This window comes from Prinia subflava, chromosome 6, assembly GCF_021018805.1.
Source record: "Prinia subflava isolate CZ2003 ecotype Zambia chromosome 6, Cam_Psub_1.2, whole genome shotgun sequence".
In the NCBI taxonomy this organism is placed as follows: Eukaryota; Metazoa; Chordata; class Aves; order Passeriformes; family Cisticolidae; genus Prinia; species Prinia subflava.
Genome location: NC_086252.1, coordinates 15,556,770 through 15,573,147, shown reverse-complemented (window position 1 = coordinate 15,573,147; position 16,378 = coordinate 15,556,770). Strand labels below are relative to the sequence as shown.

The following is a 16,378-nucleotide window of genomic DNA, read 5'->3' as shown; positions in this document are numbered from 1 at the left end:
AGTTTTGTAAATGAAACTCTGCCATTTTGAATATGACTCTAAGGTGAGTAATTCAAGCAAGTTGGAATCAGTGATGGTGAATGACACCATTGGTATTGCTGTGCATCTGATATGTATTTTCAACAGATAGAAAGCATATAACTATGTCATTTATAATTAATGTTTCTTCCTTGAATCTGAGGGATTGTCTAGGAAAAGGAATTTTGTCTTCATGGGATGAGGATTGCCTTCATTATAAGAAGCATAACAATTAGAAGGATTACTAGGGGCATGTTGAAGGACAGGGCAGAAGATCTCTTTAGGAAGAGAAGGGAGGCATTCAGCTGGGCCAGATGGAGGAAGAGAGGTACAGCAAATGTCTGCTCCTTCTGGGAGAACCACAGTTGTTCTCTGCTGGCTGAGTTTTAGTGAAGACATACTTTTGTTCTTTCATTCCTGAAGGGAGGTTGAGAAGGCTGTGAATGGAGTGGGAAGGTGTAAAAGAGCTTGAAAATTTGAACTATAAGGAGGCTGGAAACATACAGTCTGCGGAAGTGGTACATTAGTTTTGTGGATCAAACTTGTCAAAATTAGTCAAACAACAAGTCTGGAGAGAAGTCAGTGTTTAAAAGCTGGGATTTATTTTTCTGTTGGCTGCTTTCTGATGCCAGATAGACAGCTATGTTTAGATTATTTGTGCTTGGCATATCAAATGTACCATGTTGTTTGGATACAACCCTTAGCCATTCCTGCTTCACCTTGTTCCTTCACTCTATGATCTGCTGCTTGGAGCTGTGCCCAGAGACCATTCAGAAGCTAAAATCCAGCCTGTGCCTGTTTGTTAGGCAGCACTTTATTGGAAGTGCCAGCAAAATTGCCTCCTGGCTTTTAATTGGGCCTGACCTTCAGAGCGTTAGAGATGTTCGAGGCTGGGGTATTTGCAAGGTGGGTCCTTGCTGCTCCATTCCTGCTGCCTGGGGAGGGTTTCCAAGGGGCGTCCCAATGGCATTCTCTCCAGAGTCTGGCAGGTTCACCCTTTTCAGTGCTCCACAGAGTTCTCCCCACATCCCAGTGCAGGTCTGGTCAGGATTTGTAGCCCTGATATAATTGAGCCGAGTGGATTAGTTTATGACTCTGTAGGCAGTTAATGTTTAAGTGACTAATGTAATTCTTGTTTGTAGGAAGGCTTGGCATAACCACTTAGTTGATCCAAGAAGCACAGAAATGCCAGTCTACAGAGTAGATATAAAGCTTTCAAAACAGAAAGAAGAATGTGAAGAAGCATCATCAAAAATGTATCAGCATGATATGTTCTACTCCCTATTGCTAATCGCTGTCTTTATACCTTGAGTGGTTTAGCACCTTGTATAAGGCATGGGTTGCTGCATCTTCCACAGCTCAGGTGAATCAGTGGCTGATGAGGCCATGCCAGGTGCTGGAGGTCTCTCTAGGGCAGATCTTGAAAGGGAGGAGCAAGCTCTGAAGTGTTTGAGAGGCATGTGAAAGTGTTATAGATTGACTGCTTCAGAGCATGCTGGGTGATCTATCTTTTCAAAAAGCCACACTTGTAAAACTGCTGTTATGACAGAAATTTGTTAACATTTAAAAAACCAGAAGACTCATAAAAGTGGCATTCAGCTGTCTCAGTGTTTTGCCCAAAGTGAAAATTCCTTTGTCCAGAGAGGTTTAAATAGATCAATGCTGATGTTAAACAGGACATTCCCTGTACAGGACTGTACAGCTACCAAAAATCTTTATGTCACCCATTCCTCTTGGCTCTGGGCATAGGATACATTTCCCAGGTGGTTCAGGGTCCTCTTCCCTTCCATAGCACAGTCAGAACATGGTCAGACACTCGCTTGCAATCAGCTGCACTTACAGAGGTGCCACAGCTGCTTTCTGTGGGGTTTCAAACCCCTCCCAGCTCTGCCAGCTGGAGGATTCGTGTGAATGGGGCCTATATTGGGGTCTATATTCCCACTTCATAGTAAATCCATCCAGTTACTTGGTGAGTATCCCTGTGAAATTGGTTGTATCAAACTGACAGTCTCCTCTGTCAGCAGTACTGCAGGAACAGAAATACTGAACCAACTCTTCATCTTTTTCACTGTATTCCCTAAGAGGAGACATGTTCAAATCATTTCCATCCTCGTAAATTGTAGACTTTGGATGCTCAGTGCTCTGCAGAGGATATCTCTGCATTGCCATTATTGCCACTTACCATTTATTTGGAGTAAAATGTTGTGGACAAAGCTGTTGCCTCTAAGTAATTGCCTGTCTTGGTCCACTTCCCATTTCATCCCCCTATAAGATTTTATTTTAGATTATCCTCAATAAGTGCAGCACTTGAGTGGCCATATGCTTGGCAAAACAAGTAGATAATTTACAACTGTTGTTTGTATTCATTTTTGTAGTTCTGAAGTTATTTTAAAAACACAGCCTAAAGGACTTCTTCCAGAATTAATATGTTTTCACATAAATCTGGAAATGACCGTACATCTGCTCAGATCTCCAGAAAAGTACATTTAGTTGATTAGTTTCATGCTGAAGTGTTAACATTTTAGGTTGTTTTATTAGGAGAGAACAAAGAACTCCTGCCTTGTTGAAAATTTGTTACACAAAATAAGGATGAAGAGGTTCCAAAAGAGCTAACATTAAGCATTGGAAACTGGATGAAGTTGTGTAGATTAGAATGATTTCCAAGACATCTGGTAATTAGCTTCCAGTTCTTATGGAGTCCTGCCCTGTGAAAGCTGCTGCTGCTTGTGGTGAAGGGAGAACAGGAGTGAGATGAAGCACAACTCTGAAAAGCTGGATCTTGGTGTCACAAATCATCGGTGGGCAATTGAAAACTCTGAGTACCCCTTTGGAAAACTAACTCCTTCCAAACAAAATGTCCAGTATTTCTCCCATTGCAGGATTGTCTTGGTGCGATGGGGAGAGGGACCAAGCGATCAAAGGCCTCTTTATGGCTTTTCCTGCCTGCCCAGTGTGCCAGTCTGCCCACACCAGCATGCTGTGCTCCCCAGGGCTGCACCACAGCTGGGAGCAGCTGGAGCATGAGGCTGGTTACCTTCCCTGCCCAGCCCAAAACGCCAGAGGGGCTTGGTACTGCTGTCGGAGCTGGCACCTGGCAACCTTCTCCAGGGAATTAAAGTAGCGTGCTTGGGTGCAAGGGACCCAGAGCCAGACCAGAGCTTGATCTTTTTGTCATTATTATCATTATGGTTATTATTACTACTACTATTGTTATTTTTGGGCACTTTTTTTTGTTTCATTAAGGAAGATTTAAGCAAGAAAGAAAACTTCCCATTTGAGTTAGTTTTGTAAGTTGTCTCTCGGGAGTACTTTTCTACACCTGGTTATAGGATAAGGGGTGTTTGTGGGGTTTCTCACGTTCAGATGTATAAACCTTCAAGCACTGAATGGGAATTGCTGAGACCTGGTGCTTCGGTTACTTGTCAGAGGCTTGGGAGACTTCTTCTGTGCCCTGTTCTGCTCCTTACCTGTGCACCTTTATCAAGTCATTGCCCTGTCATGTTTATTATTCTTTATGTAAAACAGAGTATTAATCTTGTCTTAGATATCTGCAGTAAAAATAGTTAAGAAGAAAATATTTACTACTTCTTTTTTTTACAAATATTTACCATCTAAACGTCAGCCAATCAGTCCCAGCACACTCACTGCTAGTAACAATGTGCATGCAATGAGCAGACTGCCTGTCTTAAGTTAATTTTTATAGCAGTGCACTACTTAAACATTAGGCATTTGCAGCAGAGAAAAAGCTTTATTGAGATTTGTTATCAGAAAGAATATTACTTTTCCTAGACTGCAAATGTAAGTCAATGTGTGCTTAATTGTGTTCACTAAATTATATTGACTGAAAATACGAAGGAAGTAGAGTTATGTATAAATAGATATTAGGACATGTTGGAAGAGATTATACTTAATTTGTATATAACCTGATGAATTTTGCTGCAGTAGACATTAAGCTTATTCTCTCCGCTGATAAATCATGCTTATAGCCTCAAATAGAAACCAGACAAAGTCTGAGCCTTTTCTTCTTAAGGTCACAGCCATTCCATGTCTGTGTTGTAGTGGTATCTAATTCCTGAACGTGGTGCAACTGGTGCAGCTACCTGAGCTGTTGGAAAGAAGGATTCAGCACCAGTGTCGGTGCTGTCCGTGTGCTTTTGATTTGCCCAAGGTCTGAGCTGCTGTATCCTGCTGCAGGCACGAAGCTGCCACTTCCCACCAGCTGCCTTGAATCTGGGCTAGGGGGGAAAATGACTTTTCCTACAGTGGTGTTCCAGCATGTCTTAGCCTAGTGGTACCAGTGTTCAAGAGCAGAATTCTGTGAGGGTTGCAAATTCCCTAGCTTGTCCTGAGCAGTGGCAGCTCCCTTAGAAGAGGGGTACAAAGCCCTGTTCCCAGGGCTAACCCAAACAGTCTCTGCTCCTTACACTACAGCTATATCTACAGAGAACATTTGCTTTGAATATTAAATTATTATTGGTAGAGGAAGCAATAGTTGGGCTGAATCTGGCTTTTCAATAAACATATTTTACTAGGTGAGATGTGGTTTCACTCAGATGTTAACTGACCTTTCTTTCCCCTGAAATTATTATTATTTTCAAATTTCTCTTTAGTGTAATACACCTTTGTGTAGTAAAATGAACTCATATCAGACATTGATTTCTGTGCATTTGTATGCATGATGCTTTCTCTATTCCTTTGAATTGCACTGCTTTTGGAACTGAAGTCGGTATTCCCAGTGTTTTAATGCTTTTTATCCACAAATTACATTTATATATTCTCTGTACCAAGTGTTGACTTCAGCTGTCTCCAGTTCTGCATTCCACAAGGCAGATTCCAGTCCTCAACTGCTTTTGTTTTGAAACTCCAAGCACTCACGTTTAACCAGTGAAGTGGACGTTGTTGGGCTAACATTTCAGAACCCAAATGGAGCCTGCCCTGTGCTGGTATAGGGCAGTTAATGCTCAATACGTTGGGTCACTCTGTAGCTCACATACTAAATGAACATGGTGGAATGGTGTCAGGATCCTGAGCCCCAACTTTATTCCTGCTGTAGCTCTGGAATTGCACACACAGAATACAATTCCAGCATGTGTTGAGCCACTTCAGGTTGAGCTGCTCCAGCTGCTACCTTTGCTCTCCTCTCCACTGCAGCAGTTCCTGTGCTGGTGCTGACATCCGAGCCAGCGTGCAGCCAGCTGCTGCTTCCAGGAGTCTTGGCAGCAGTCACTGGATACTTCTCAACCTGCTTAGCACCACAGAGCAATTAATATCAAATAATAAATTAGATATGTAAAAATTGTCAGCAATGATAAACTTGTCCCCTGCACAGAATGCAAAGCTTGTCATCATTTTGCTCTAAGCAGAGTTTAAAGCTCATAGCCAGAGTTCTGGTGTTCATTTCAGTGGAAAAACAAAAAAAGGGAGAAGCTCATTTAATCAACCCTCAGTGTAGGAAATTTTGTTAGCCAGTGTGGAGACATAACTAAAGACAAACCTTCTGAGCATGGAACTATCTTGCTGAACAAAGTTCTTGAGTTTCACCTAATCAGATTCATGCCCCTTCAAAACAGGTAACTACTTTCAATTCAGCAAATCCACGTGGTGACCCCAAGCATGCTGGGAAAGGAGCTGGACTTGCGAAGGTGTCCATATTGTGTGCAAGGCGGAGAAGATCTTGGTGTATGAACTGGGAAAGAACAATTACTTTTGAGAAATACAGCCTTTTTCTAGTTGCAGATATTTGCATCAGACTTTTATGGCTTCAGGGCAGGCATCTGGCACAGGAAGCTATGGCACAGCATTTTCTGGTTTGTTAGGCTGTACAGTCTGATGTGGAAATGGATAGTGGCAAGAGGAGGAAAGTATTTAGGAGTAATAATAGAATTACATTTGGGAGAAAGCCTGTGCTAGAAGGTTAGGAAGACTGGACCAAGAACTGACTTAGATGCTGAAAATACACATTTCTTTTGAATGAAAATATTCAGTGCTCTCTACAGGTTAACATTCAGGAAGTTAGTATGAACAATTCTAAATACAGAACTGATATGCACATATTAGAAGTCATTAAATCCCCAAGTAGGTCCTTCTTACTCAGAGTGTTAATGTGTGGTAATAGAGGCAGGGTTATCTGACTGATTTGTTTTGTCTTTACTTCTGTGTGGGTAGAACTTTGCTGAAGTTGAAAGCTGATTTTTTAGATGGGGAAAAGACAACTTCTAGCTCTGTTGTTGTGAAGGGGTAGAGAAGCCCAATCCCGGAGGTGAGGAGGAGGTTCCACCGTGGGAGCACCAGGCATGTTGAGTGTTCATCTTCCTGACAGGTGGATACACACACATTTCAGTGAAGGTGACTTCTCAGCAATTCTCTTTTTCTTGGTCCTTCATGAAGTACCTGAATAAATCATGTTCTATAAATTGCACTTTATCCTTTCATGATATTAGAATCAAAATTTTCCACAACATTAATGCCAAGTTCACAAGTTTAATCGCAGAGTCTGCCTTTAGGCTTCAATTGTCAAATGGTGGTGATTCTCTAATTCACCAATGTGCTTTCTGTCTTGAAAAACACTGTTCATAAGTATTCCTTCCAATTTTTGGATGAAAGTACCTTCCTTAGGAAACAAAACATAATCTGCAGAGCAGTAGAAGACTTTTTAAATACATTGGTCACATTTTTAATACATTTGGAATTGCCTAGTGTTTGAATATTCAGTATAGGTTCATAGCTGGGGATTTCATTTCAACAGCTTAGTTAACTTGCAGGCTTAGTCTTGAAAATTGCCCACTTATTGTTCTTAGCCATAAGTATTTATAAGTTTACTACATTTTTAAAGCCAGTTGTATTTTTAGTTTAATTAGGTCTTTTAGTGAAATTGTTTTAACTGTTCTTTCTTCCTCTGTCTGAAGGGTGTGCATAAGGGATGTTGGGAATAATAGGTTTTTCTTTTTGTTGACATTAAAGGTGTCATTGTAAATATTGGTAGGAAATCCCAAACTGGATTTCTCAGTGTCACTTAGCTTTGTGATGTGAAGATTTTGCAGTGAAGGGTGGAGGTGGCTGGTGTCTGAAACATGTGGATGCCCCAGAACAACGGAATGATTTACTGATAATGCAATCTCAGTCTGGTGGGTAAGGTGATGCTCTGGGATTTGGGAGATTTCCATTGCACTCATACTCCACAGCACACATTTTCTGGATGTATTTGTGGGCAGACACCTTGAACTAAGGCTGTACAACTTCTCAGGTACCACGTGATTCTTTCAGTGTGAATTGCTAGAATCAGTATGGAGGCTAAACATACTGAAGAACAAATATATGTGTATCCCAAAAGAGTTTTGTTTGTGTTAGAGAGCTGAAAAGGATCCTCTCTCATAGAAGAAAAGCAAAATTTTCCGTGTTTGCTAAGCCCAGGTTTATCAGAAATTTTGAATGGAATGAAAATGGGAACTGTGTAGCTGCTTGATAAATTTCTTCAATGAAGTGATCTGGCCCTAGTACAAATTGAGCTTTATATCAGCAGCTAGCTAGAAAACAGTGTTTTGACACTACAGGTCTTTTAACAGTGATGGAAGTGAGCTGACCTTTTGTTTTATGCCAAATTAAAACTTCATTATTATGAACACATGGTGGAGTAGCAGGAAATGTCTCCCTTTACTGGCTGTCCTGTTCTGTGTTTCATTAGGTAGCATGGATGATTTCTCCACTGTAGGCACAGGGGAGGGACTTCTGTGCATATTTCAAGTTAGTTCTTGCTGAACATTTGGTTTATTTAAAATTTCTTCATGCCTGTGAGTCCGGAGATTTCTGTGTTCAGAACTGATGTTTGGTGAACTTTTTTGTGTATTGCCTGGATACAGCTCCTCTCTCAAGAGCATAGACATAGATAATCTGATGTGTTTTGTTACATGGTTTAAATTAAGTATTTCTGTTTAATTTAGCAAACTGTGTTCTGGTATTTAGTTATTTTTTCAAAATAAAAATTACAAGCATTCTGCCTCTGTAATTGGCTGGGTTGTTCTGGAAGATGGAAGGATTCTGTGCAGACTTCTAACAGCAGAAAGAAGGGTCCTAGGAACTAGCAGGAGTACAAGGAGTAAAATAATCTAAAGCTATTGTAGCAATGAACCAGTTTAATGGGGCTTTAGGCAGTGGAAAAACTGTCAGCTTTCCAAAATGCATTGCTTGGGTTTTCTACATATTACAGCTTTGATGGAATAAACAAATGATTTGTAACTTAGCTGCCTTTGTTAACAACAGTGTATATTCTTCCACTAACAGCAAGTTTAGCACTGGAGGTTCTGCTGGTCTAAAACAAATCTTTCCCTTCAGGGTGACTGATAGCAGAACTGCACTGGCTTAGATCCCCTCATGGTGCAATGGGACCTGAACCAAGCACAGCCACATGGTCACATTTCTGAGCCAGAGCAAGTGGCTAAAGTTCATGCCCTGCTCCGGCTGCAGGAGGACAAATGACACCCGATTAAGCATAAAGCTAATAATGCATGAGTGGGTTTTGAATGTGTATGGTTTGGCCAAGTGGATCAGCATTTTGCTTGGAGTAGCCACGCTGCTTTTGAGGAGCTCTCAAGTTGCACTTGCTTTGCATTGACCCATGTCCTTGGGCACAAGTCCTGCACTGCTTTACAAGCAGCTGAATTATCAGGGGATCCATGAGGTAAAAATAGGTCATTTGTTGTTTTGGGGTTTTTTAATGCTGATTTCTAGATTTCAGTCTTAAGGACATGATAGACTTTAGGGAAATGACAGAAGGACAGAAGGAAATGACTGAACTAGATCCTTGTATTCTTAATTCCACAGAGCCTCTGTGGATCTGCTAGAAGCAGTAAATAACCTTTTCCAGCAAACAACTGTAGCAGGTAGTTCAGTGGCAGGTAAAATAAAAACAGTTGTAGACTGAAACTTTTTCTTGTAAAAAAATGCACATAACATGTAAACCTTAATAGCTGTGAGCACCTTATCAAAACATGTTTTCTGCATGGTTTTGATACATTGCTATGGACAGCCCTCATGTGTCCAACCTTAGGAAAATGCTGTAATCCTAAAATTAGGGCTATACTTGTAGCTCTTGCCAGTGAAATCAGAATGCTGCCTGGGATGTAGCACCCAGATTCTGTAAGTAGAGGTGCACAGGCACTGGTAGTGATAATAAGAGTGCTGAGAATAAGCACTCCAGAGAGCCCTTTAAACAAGGCATTGAAAAATGAAGAAAATGGAAATTGCTATCCATGCTTGTCACAGGTCACAGTACTGAAAGCCACCCACAAACATTTGCCTTTTAATTAATGTTCATTTCCTTTCTTGCACTCTATAAGCAAATACACAAGAGTGCTCCACTCTTGGAAAAGAGAATTAAGAAAAAAAGGATAATGGATAAATTTTCTTCATAATGTTGAAAATATCAAAGTAAGAAAATATTTTGAGCATTATCTATTCCTATGCTTAACATTAAAACGTAACTATTGGTTAGTGATTTCTGCTCTTTCCAGGCCTCACTGAGCCACTCAGCTTGCACCAGATAGAGATCCTCTGGTTGCTTGTGAGATTATTTTTTGTTCTTTAATTACCAGCAGCATGTCAGTGTGTATCTGTAGCTAGAGAAAAAGGTAGTGTGCTACAAGATGGAGTTGTCTAGCTCTAGACACACACTAGTGAGTGTTTTCACTCACTCTCTCACTGCATGGAGGGATGAGGAGGATTTTCTCAAGTGCTGAGCTTAGTGGCTTGAGTTAGGAGCCAGGCTCCCCATGCTGCTGGTGAAAAGTAGGTGTCACCAGAGGGAGATGGAAAACGTTGGCATTGGGGAGTATTCAGATGTTCCATGTGCTGCAGTCACTCTTCTCTCTACCCTGATTGTCTGGATAGTTTGAGGGGCACGCATCCACACTAGATACCCTGCATGGTGAATATGAATCTCCACCTCTGCGATAAGCTGAAGTTACCTGAGCTTGGGGCATTTTTCTTCTGCTGGAAATGAGTTCATCAAGGTCAGAAGCTGAGAGGGTGAAGCAGGCAGACTCCCTGGAGGTGGGGTCTGTGTATTTGCCTGACTTGTATATGCTGATGGGATCTGTCACAGCTCCTTTAGTATCTCACGGTGTAACTCTGAACTAGATCATCCAACAGCTTTAGCTGAGACAGTGGTGTCCAAAACACAGCCTTTTCTGCTGGTAACATCCTGAGTGCCTTTTGTCCAGCAGGATTTGTAAAAGTTAATTTCCAAAGCTGTGCTGAAGATTTTGCAGAACTTCACTATTCTGTAGCATTATGAAGTGGATTTTTCAAGCACAAGGTTGTGGAACATGCTTGAGGGCATTTTTCTTTCTTTACTTAGTACCTTCAGTTGAAAGAAGAGAAATCAAAAGAGATATCTTACTCCTCTCTTAAAGCACTGTCTTCATTTACACTGCTGTAAAAATCACAGTGACAGAGTTGTGGCTGAGCAGTCTGTGAAGAACTTACAAGAGTTTTTGTTTTGCTGAATCTCATTTTGAAATAAACATTTGGGAAGGATGGAGGGAGGTCTTTCCTTATGTAATTCTCACCCTAGGTGCCCCATTTGGTTTGTTAGCTGCTGCCTTTATAATGATCAGTGGAGATCTCTTCCAGTCTTTACAGTTCTATGATTCTGCCTGCTTGGGTATCACACCTGAGGGTGGAGTCTTTGAGAGGAGAATGAGAAAATGTTACACCACTTACCCCTGTGCCATGTAGGCACCCCTGGTGGTTTTCCTGAGGTGTAGACCAGTACCTTTAGTTTTATGATACCAATGACATTTCTCATAAGACTTTCAGAGTCTGACAGACTTCACTGTTGGAAGCTTCCTAAAAACACACCCACCCTCAGTTGTATGCTATTGCAGACCCATATTCTATATCATAATAAAGCATAACAGTGAGTGAACATCAAATCTAGCCAAATTACATTTTCCTTCATCCTTTTGCTTCTCAATTGGCACAGTCTCTGTACTATGAAGTTGCATTTTGTTGCCAAATTTGGAGTGTTTTAGAGGAGTGCAGTTGACAGCATTGCATTTAGCAAGTACAGAAAGCAAAATGCATCATGTAGATTGGAAATTTCTTGTCCTAGTTTCTTGTCCTGCATTTAGTTCCATATGGGCATCTTCAATGCATTCTGATTTAATGAATTGTAACAAAAGCTGAACCTGTATTTCTGTAATCGTTGGGAGTCTAACAGGTTTCTTGCTGGTGTGAATGCTGCTGCATCCACATGAATGCTCTTAACACTGTGCTAGAAAAGCTGTTCCTCATCTTTGGGAAACTTGAGAGCCAGGGTTCAGCAGAGTTAGGCTTGAAAGACCTGGTGTTTAACCTCTCAAGTTTAACCTCATGTCTTTTCAAATTCACCAGCTGAAGTCACACTGTAAATTAAATCTGTTCAATGGACTATCTTGGCTACAGCATGGTTATCAGGTATATAAGCCTCAGTGAAGTGGCATAATGAATATTTGCTTAGGAAGCAGATGCAGCCAGTTAACTGTAATTAATTTTTAAAAAGCAATCCATCTTTAATGTATGAAGTAAACCCCTCTAATTTTGGAAATAATATTTTGTCACTTCAATTAAATTGCTTTGTTATTTTGCATGAGATTTTTTTAGCCCATACTGTAAAAAAATTGTCAAGTGGATTTTTTATTGAGACTGAAGTATTGATGCCTTTATGGAGTTTGTGATGTTCTGAAGCTAATTTAGGAGAAGAGCAGTCTGTTATCAATGGGCTGCACTTGTACACTCTGTAGCCAAAACACTGTCATCAGACCTGTTGCTCCATCAAGATTTTGTGTTTTAAAGGACTGGACAGAGAAGGATTTTTTTGTCTGTATAGAGTCCATGTGGGAAGTTGCAAGGAGCTGAGTCTGTCTGTGGTGAATAGAGAAGGGGAAGAAAACCATGGACGTTCTCCACTGTAGTGCTGTGCCTGGGCTGTTCTGTCCAGTGAGACAGACAGTGAGAAGGAGTCCTCGGCTGTCACTCATCACAGTTCTCGGGGTTTTAGGTGAGATGGTTGCAGCCTGTGCTCGCGGTAGGAAAGTCTCTTGAACACCAGGAGAGCTTCAGGGAAGGAAGAGCTCAAGAACAGCCCCTAGAAGGTCTCCTGTGCCAGCCTCTTTGGTGCCCAGCAGGAGGACAGCATTTCTACTGGTTGTATCAATATAAAATGTTAATAGAAAATACTTTCAATAGAAAGTTGGGCAGAGTAAAGCTTCCTTACTGCAGCTTTCAGCGTGGGTTTCCTGCTGTTCTCTGGGACTGGAGAAGCGGTTCCCTCCCCGTGTCTCTCTGCAGCCCCGGGTGATGCTCTGCGAGGCTGAGCCGAGGGCAGTGCCCCCAGCGGGGCTGCAGCAGCGCTCGCAGCTCGGACACGAGCGAGCTGTGGCCTGGGGCGGGCAGGGCTGCACTGTCTGCTCTGCCTGCAGGCAGCCAAGGGGGTGGAACTCACTGCCCTGTCCCTGTGGAAATCACTGCAGGGGCTGCCGCTGCTGGGAATGGCTCTGCTGGCTTCTGCTGAGTCGTAGAGGAAGTGGATTTGTTCCAGGAAAGATTACCTTGGCATTTATACAGAAGTCAGAAGGGGAGTATGGCTGGCTGGGGACGGTTCCTAGTGGAAATATACAGGTTGCCAAAGCCAGGTTGCCAAAGCCAGGTGACATCTCTTGACTCTGGTCTGTGGTCTTGTGTCTCCTCAAATCAATAATGTAGCAATTGCAGGGAATTTTAGGCTGCTAGTGAAGCAGGGGCATCTTTTACCCCACTGGAAGTGAGACACTGCTTCAGCTGTTAAATAGAAATTTAACAAATCTCAATCAGTTATTATATATTATTATAAAATTTAAAATTTTCTCCTTTCTCTACGTGCAGTTATTCTTGCAGTTTGTGTTTCTGTTGACATTGCAGCAATCTTTGCTCAGCAGTTAGGGTGAGTTTCAAACATAGCATTTTCTTCTGTTACAAGGTTAGAGCCTTGCAACCCTTGTGTTGTACCCGATCCTTTTCTGAATTGCTGTGGTAGCGTAGAGGAGAAGAGCAGATGTAGCAGGCAGAGGGCCGTGGCACTGGGCTTGTGGCTACCAGCTCGGGGATGCCCTGCTCTGACTTGGGAAGCGATTACCAGATGGTTTGACCCTGACTGGTGCTGCACTTAATTGTGACAGTCATTGGGCTGGAACATGTCACTGCTTTGATACATCCATCTCATTAATTTGATTGAATTGCATCCAGCTCTTGGAGGTGCATGAAAGAAAGGTACCTGACATGCAGGGCAAGAGCACTAACCTCAGCATTAAACTATAAAACAGTCATTAGGACATCTAATGCTGACATTGATTTGCTCCACAGAAATTTGGTTTTCAAGCACAATACTAATTAGCTGTAAGCTTAATGAATGTCAAGAATTAATTGAAACATTTCAGTGGCCTGTGTGGGTTTTAAATGTTGTCATTATTGCCCCAATATTTTCAGTTCTTACAATAATTGCTTTTTAGGGAGCATGAATAAAATTATCTTCTGCAGTGACTCAAGGTACAAATGGTTCATTGCATTACCAAAAATGGACCTGTTTGTTTCTGGTTTTCCCTTTCCTTTTTCCTTAAAATGTATCTAGTATTTTCCTTTCACTTTTAAGCATGCATTGCAAATAGAAAGTAAGATTTTAGACCCAAATGTTATATTTGACAGCACTTGTAGGGTTGTTGGGTTTTTTTTCCCTAGCTGTGCTCTGGAGGCCAGCATTCTCTTTTTACCTACTTTACCTACTTTACCTACCTACTATTCTCTTTTTTACCTACTTTATTTTGGCAACAGGAAAATAGCTGCAGCTTTGTAATTTTTTTAATTAAATAGGGTATCATCCAAATTCCATTATTATATTTTCCTGTTTATGAAAGAATGGCAACATTTGGTATGTGAAATGTCTACAGGATAAAAAAAAACTTGGAAAATTATGAATTGAAAGAGAATTCATAATCAAAATCAGCATTTTCTCTCAAATATGCTCTTAATGTAAAAATAGCTACATTTTCATGTGGGGATTGCAGATCCATGGTGCAGACTGCTCACACTCCTTGACTCTGATGAGTGTCTCCATGTCTGACTCCATAGTAAGGATGAATGTCCAGCATGCTGTGTTACAGACTGCAAGCAGACGTGTGACAAATACAGGGGTGACATGACATGGGAAGAGCCTTAACATTTGTGGGGAGTTTTCTCTGTGTGTCGAGCAGTTCCAGAAACAGCAAATCCCCAGGCTGCAGTGTGGGGCCGTGCCCTGTTGCTCGCTCCATGTGCAATCACGTGTGACAGTCCTGGGTCTGTCCCTGGCACCACAGAGGGAGAAGGATGGGGCTGCTTCAGTATGCCCGGGACATGGAGGTGGTGCCTGGGAAGTGCCCAGCTGGGGAGAACTGAAAGGATCTTTTACAGTGCTGTTATTGACTTATCTGCATAGATGTGATCAATCTGAGCTCAGGGAGCTCAGAGCTGTTGTTCTCCACAGCAGTCAGTTCAGTAAGTTTGGATCTCAGCAGGGTGGGTTCAGGACGCTTTGTGGAAGGTTAGGTTAATTTTTATCCAGACTTGCTTAAAGATTGGATTTTTTTGGTGGTGGTTTCTTTTTTGGGGGGGGGGGGGGGGGGGAGGGGCAGAAGGGCTTATTGTTTTGTTAGGTTTTTTTGTGAGGAGGTTAGATGGTTACTGTGTGAGGAGGTTAGATGGTTACTGTGTGATAATGACATTAGTGATACCTCAGAAGTTGAGAAAAGGTAGGTTCATTATCCATTTTTTCAAATCTTTAGTAATTAATTACGCAGTAACCTTCCCCTTAGTGAGAAATGCATTCAGTATTGTATTTCTTAAAATAAAGTATTTTTGGCTCGCTGTCTCATTGCTGATTGCCGAGAGCATAACACAAATATATCCTGAAGAAACAGTTATTTGGAATGACTGCTGCAAGAAGCTCAATTCCATGTTACTTGAGTCTCTCTCCCTTCCCTAGTTTTGCTGCCCAAGGGTGTAACATTTCACTGTAGCCTATGAAACAAGTAGCAATAAATGTGTACCAATATACCTGAAAGCCACATTTTTTATGAGGGCATGATCCATTAAATGCTTGGAGAAGATGAATGTGGACAAGATGTAAAACTTCTTTTGTGTATGAACATGATGGCATTGAAGGTGTGCTGGAGAAAGGGTGATTAAAAGGTGGTATAGAACCTCAGAGCAACGACATACTCAAGAAAATAGGTCTGGGGATATGTTTTGGACAGTGAAAAACCAGTTCACGGTCAAACTGTTTCATTGCTGTTTCTCCAAAGGGACAGCAGAGTACCCAGCTTTTGTGCCAGTTTAAAACACCAAGCCCACTGGAATCAGCTGGAAGTTGGGCAGGTGTTAAAAATAGTCAAATGGGTTTTTCATTAAATAAAATGAATGCTGAAGGAAATCCATAAAGTGCCTCTCTCAAAGGTACATCTGACTCTTTCTTTCCCTCTCCTTTCTCTTTACACAGTGCCGGCCCTAAAGGAGATAACATTTATGAATGGAGATCTACTATACTTGGACCTCCCGGTTCTGTATATGAAGGAGGCGTTTTCTTCTTGGATATCACATTTTCATCTGACTATCCATTCAAGCCACCAAAGGTAAGGGTAAGGTTTTTATCATACTTATCATTTTTTCATATGGGAAGAATGCAGCTTGCAGCCAAGTGAGTGCTCATCACTTTCTGAATATCAAATTCGTTTATGGTCTCTTGAAAACTACAAGGCCCAAAATCTTGGCTTGCAGTCTCAGAAAAATCCCATCTCATTTACTTCTTGATTACCCCAGTCAGTACTGATTTCCAAACTTCACCAAGTGATAAATGAGATGATAATTCTGATCAAGAGGTAAGATTCAAGAAATTCTAGTAGAAGACAACACAAGACTTTCTTGTGTTTCCCTCTTCTCATTCTAGCTACTAAAGTATATGTATAATAGTCTTTTCTGTTATGAGCCAGATTCTATTATCATGTAATTTTTAACAAAATAAGAAAAAGCTAAAATAAGTTCATGTAGGAAACTGGAATGTTATATTGTGACTTAAAATTGGGTAAATTAGTGTGATGAATTTTCATTATTTTAAAATGCCTAGTTACTACTGCTAAAATCAGCAATCTTGTTTGATAAAATTTTTGAGCAAAAGCTCTTTTTATTAAATGAAACTGATCTTAAATTAAAATGTGAATTCCTTGCTCAGAAATAGTATGGACACCTAATAAATTGTAATTTATTAATGAGTGTGAAAGAATTTAAAGGTCATTTTTCCCCTCTTTTTTCCCCTCTCTTA

At 41.1% G+C, this 16,378-nt stretch overlaps 1 protein-coding gene across 2 annotated transcripts in view; it reads left to right on the top strand.

The window, feature by feature from the left end:
* The window catches only part of UBE2E3 (ubiquitin conjugating enzyme E2 E3), a 55,583-nt gene that overhangs the window by 35,967 nt on the left and 3,238 nt on the right, over positions 1-16,378 (top strand). For both annotated transcript variants that reach the window (XM_063400412.1, XM_063400413.1), the window contains exon 4: positions 15,560-15,692. In XM_063400412.1, coding sequence (XP_063256482.1) covers positions 15,560-15,692 — 133 coding nt within the window. The remainder of the gene's footprint in view (positions 1-15,559; positions 15,693-16,378) is intronic.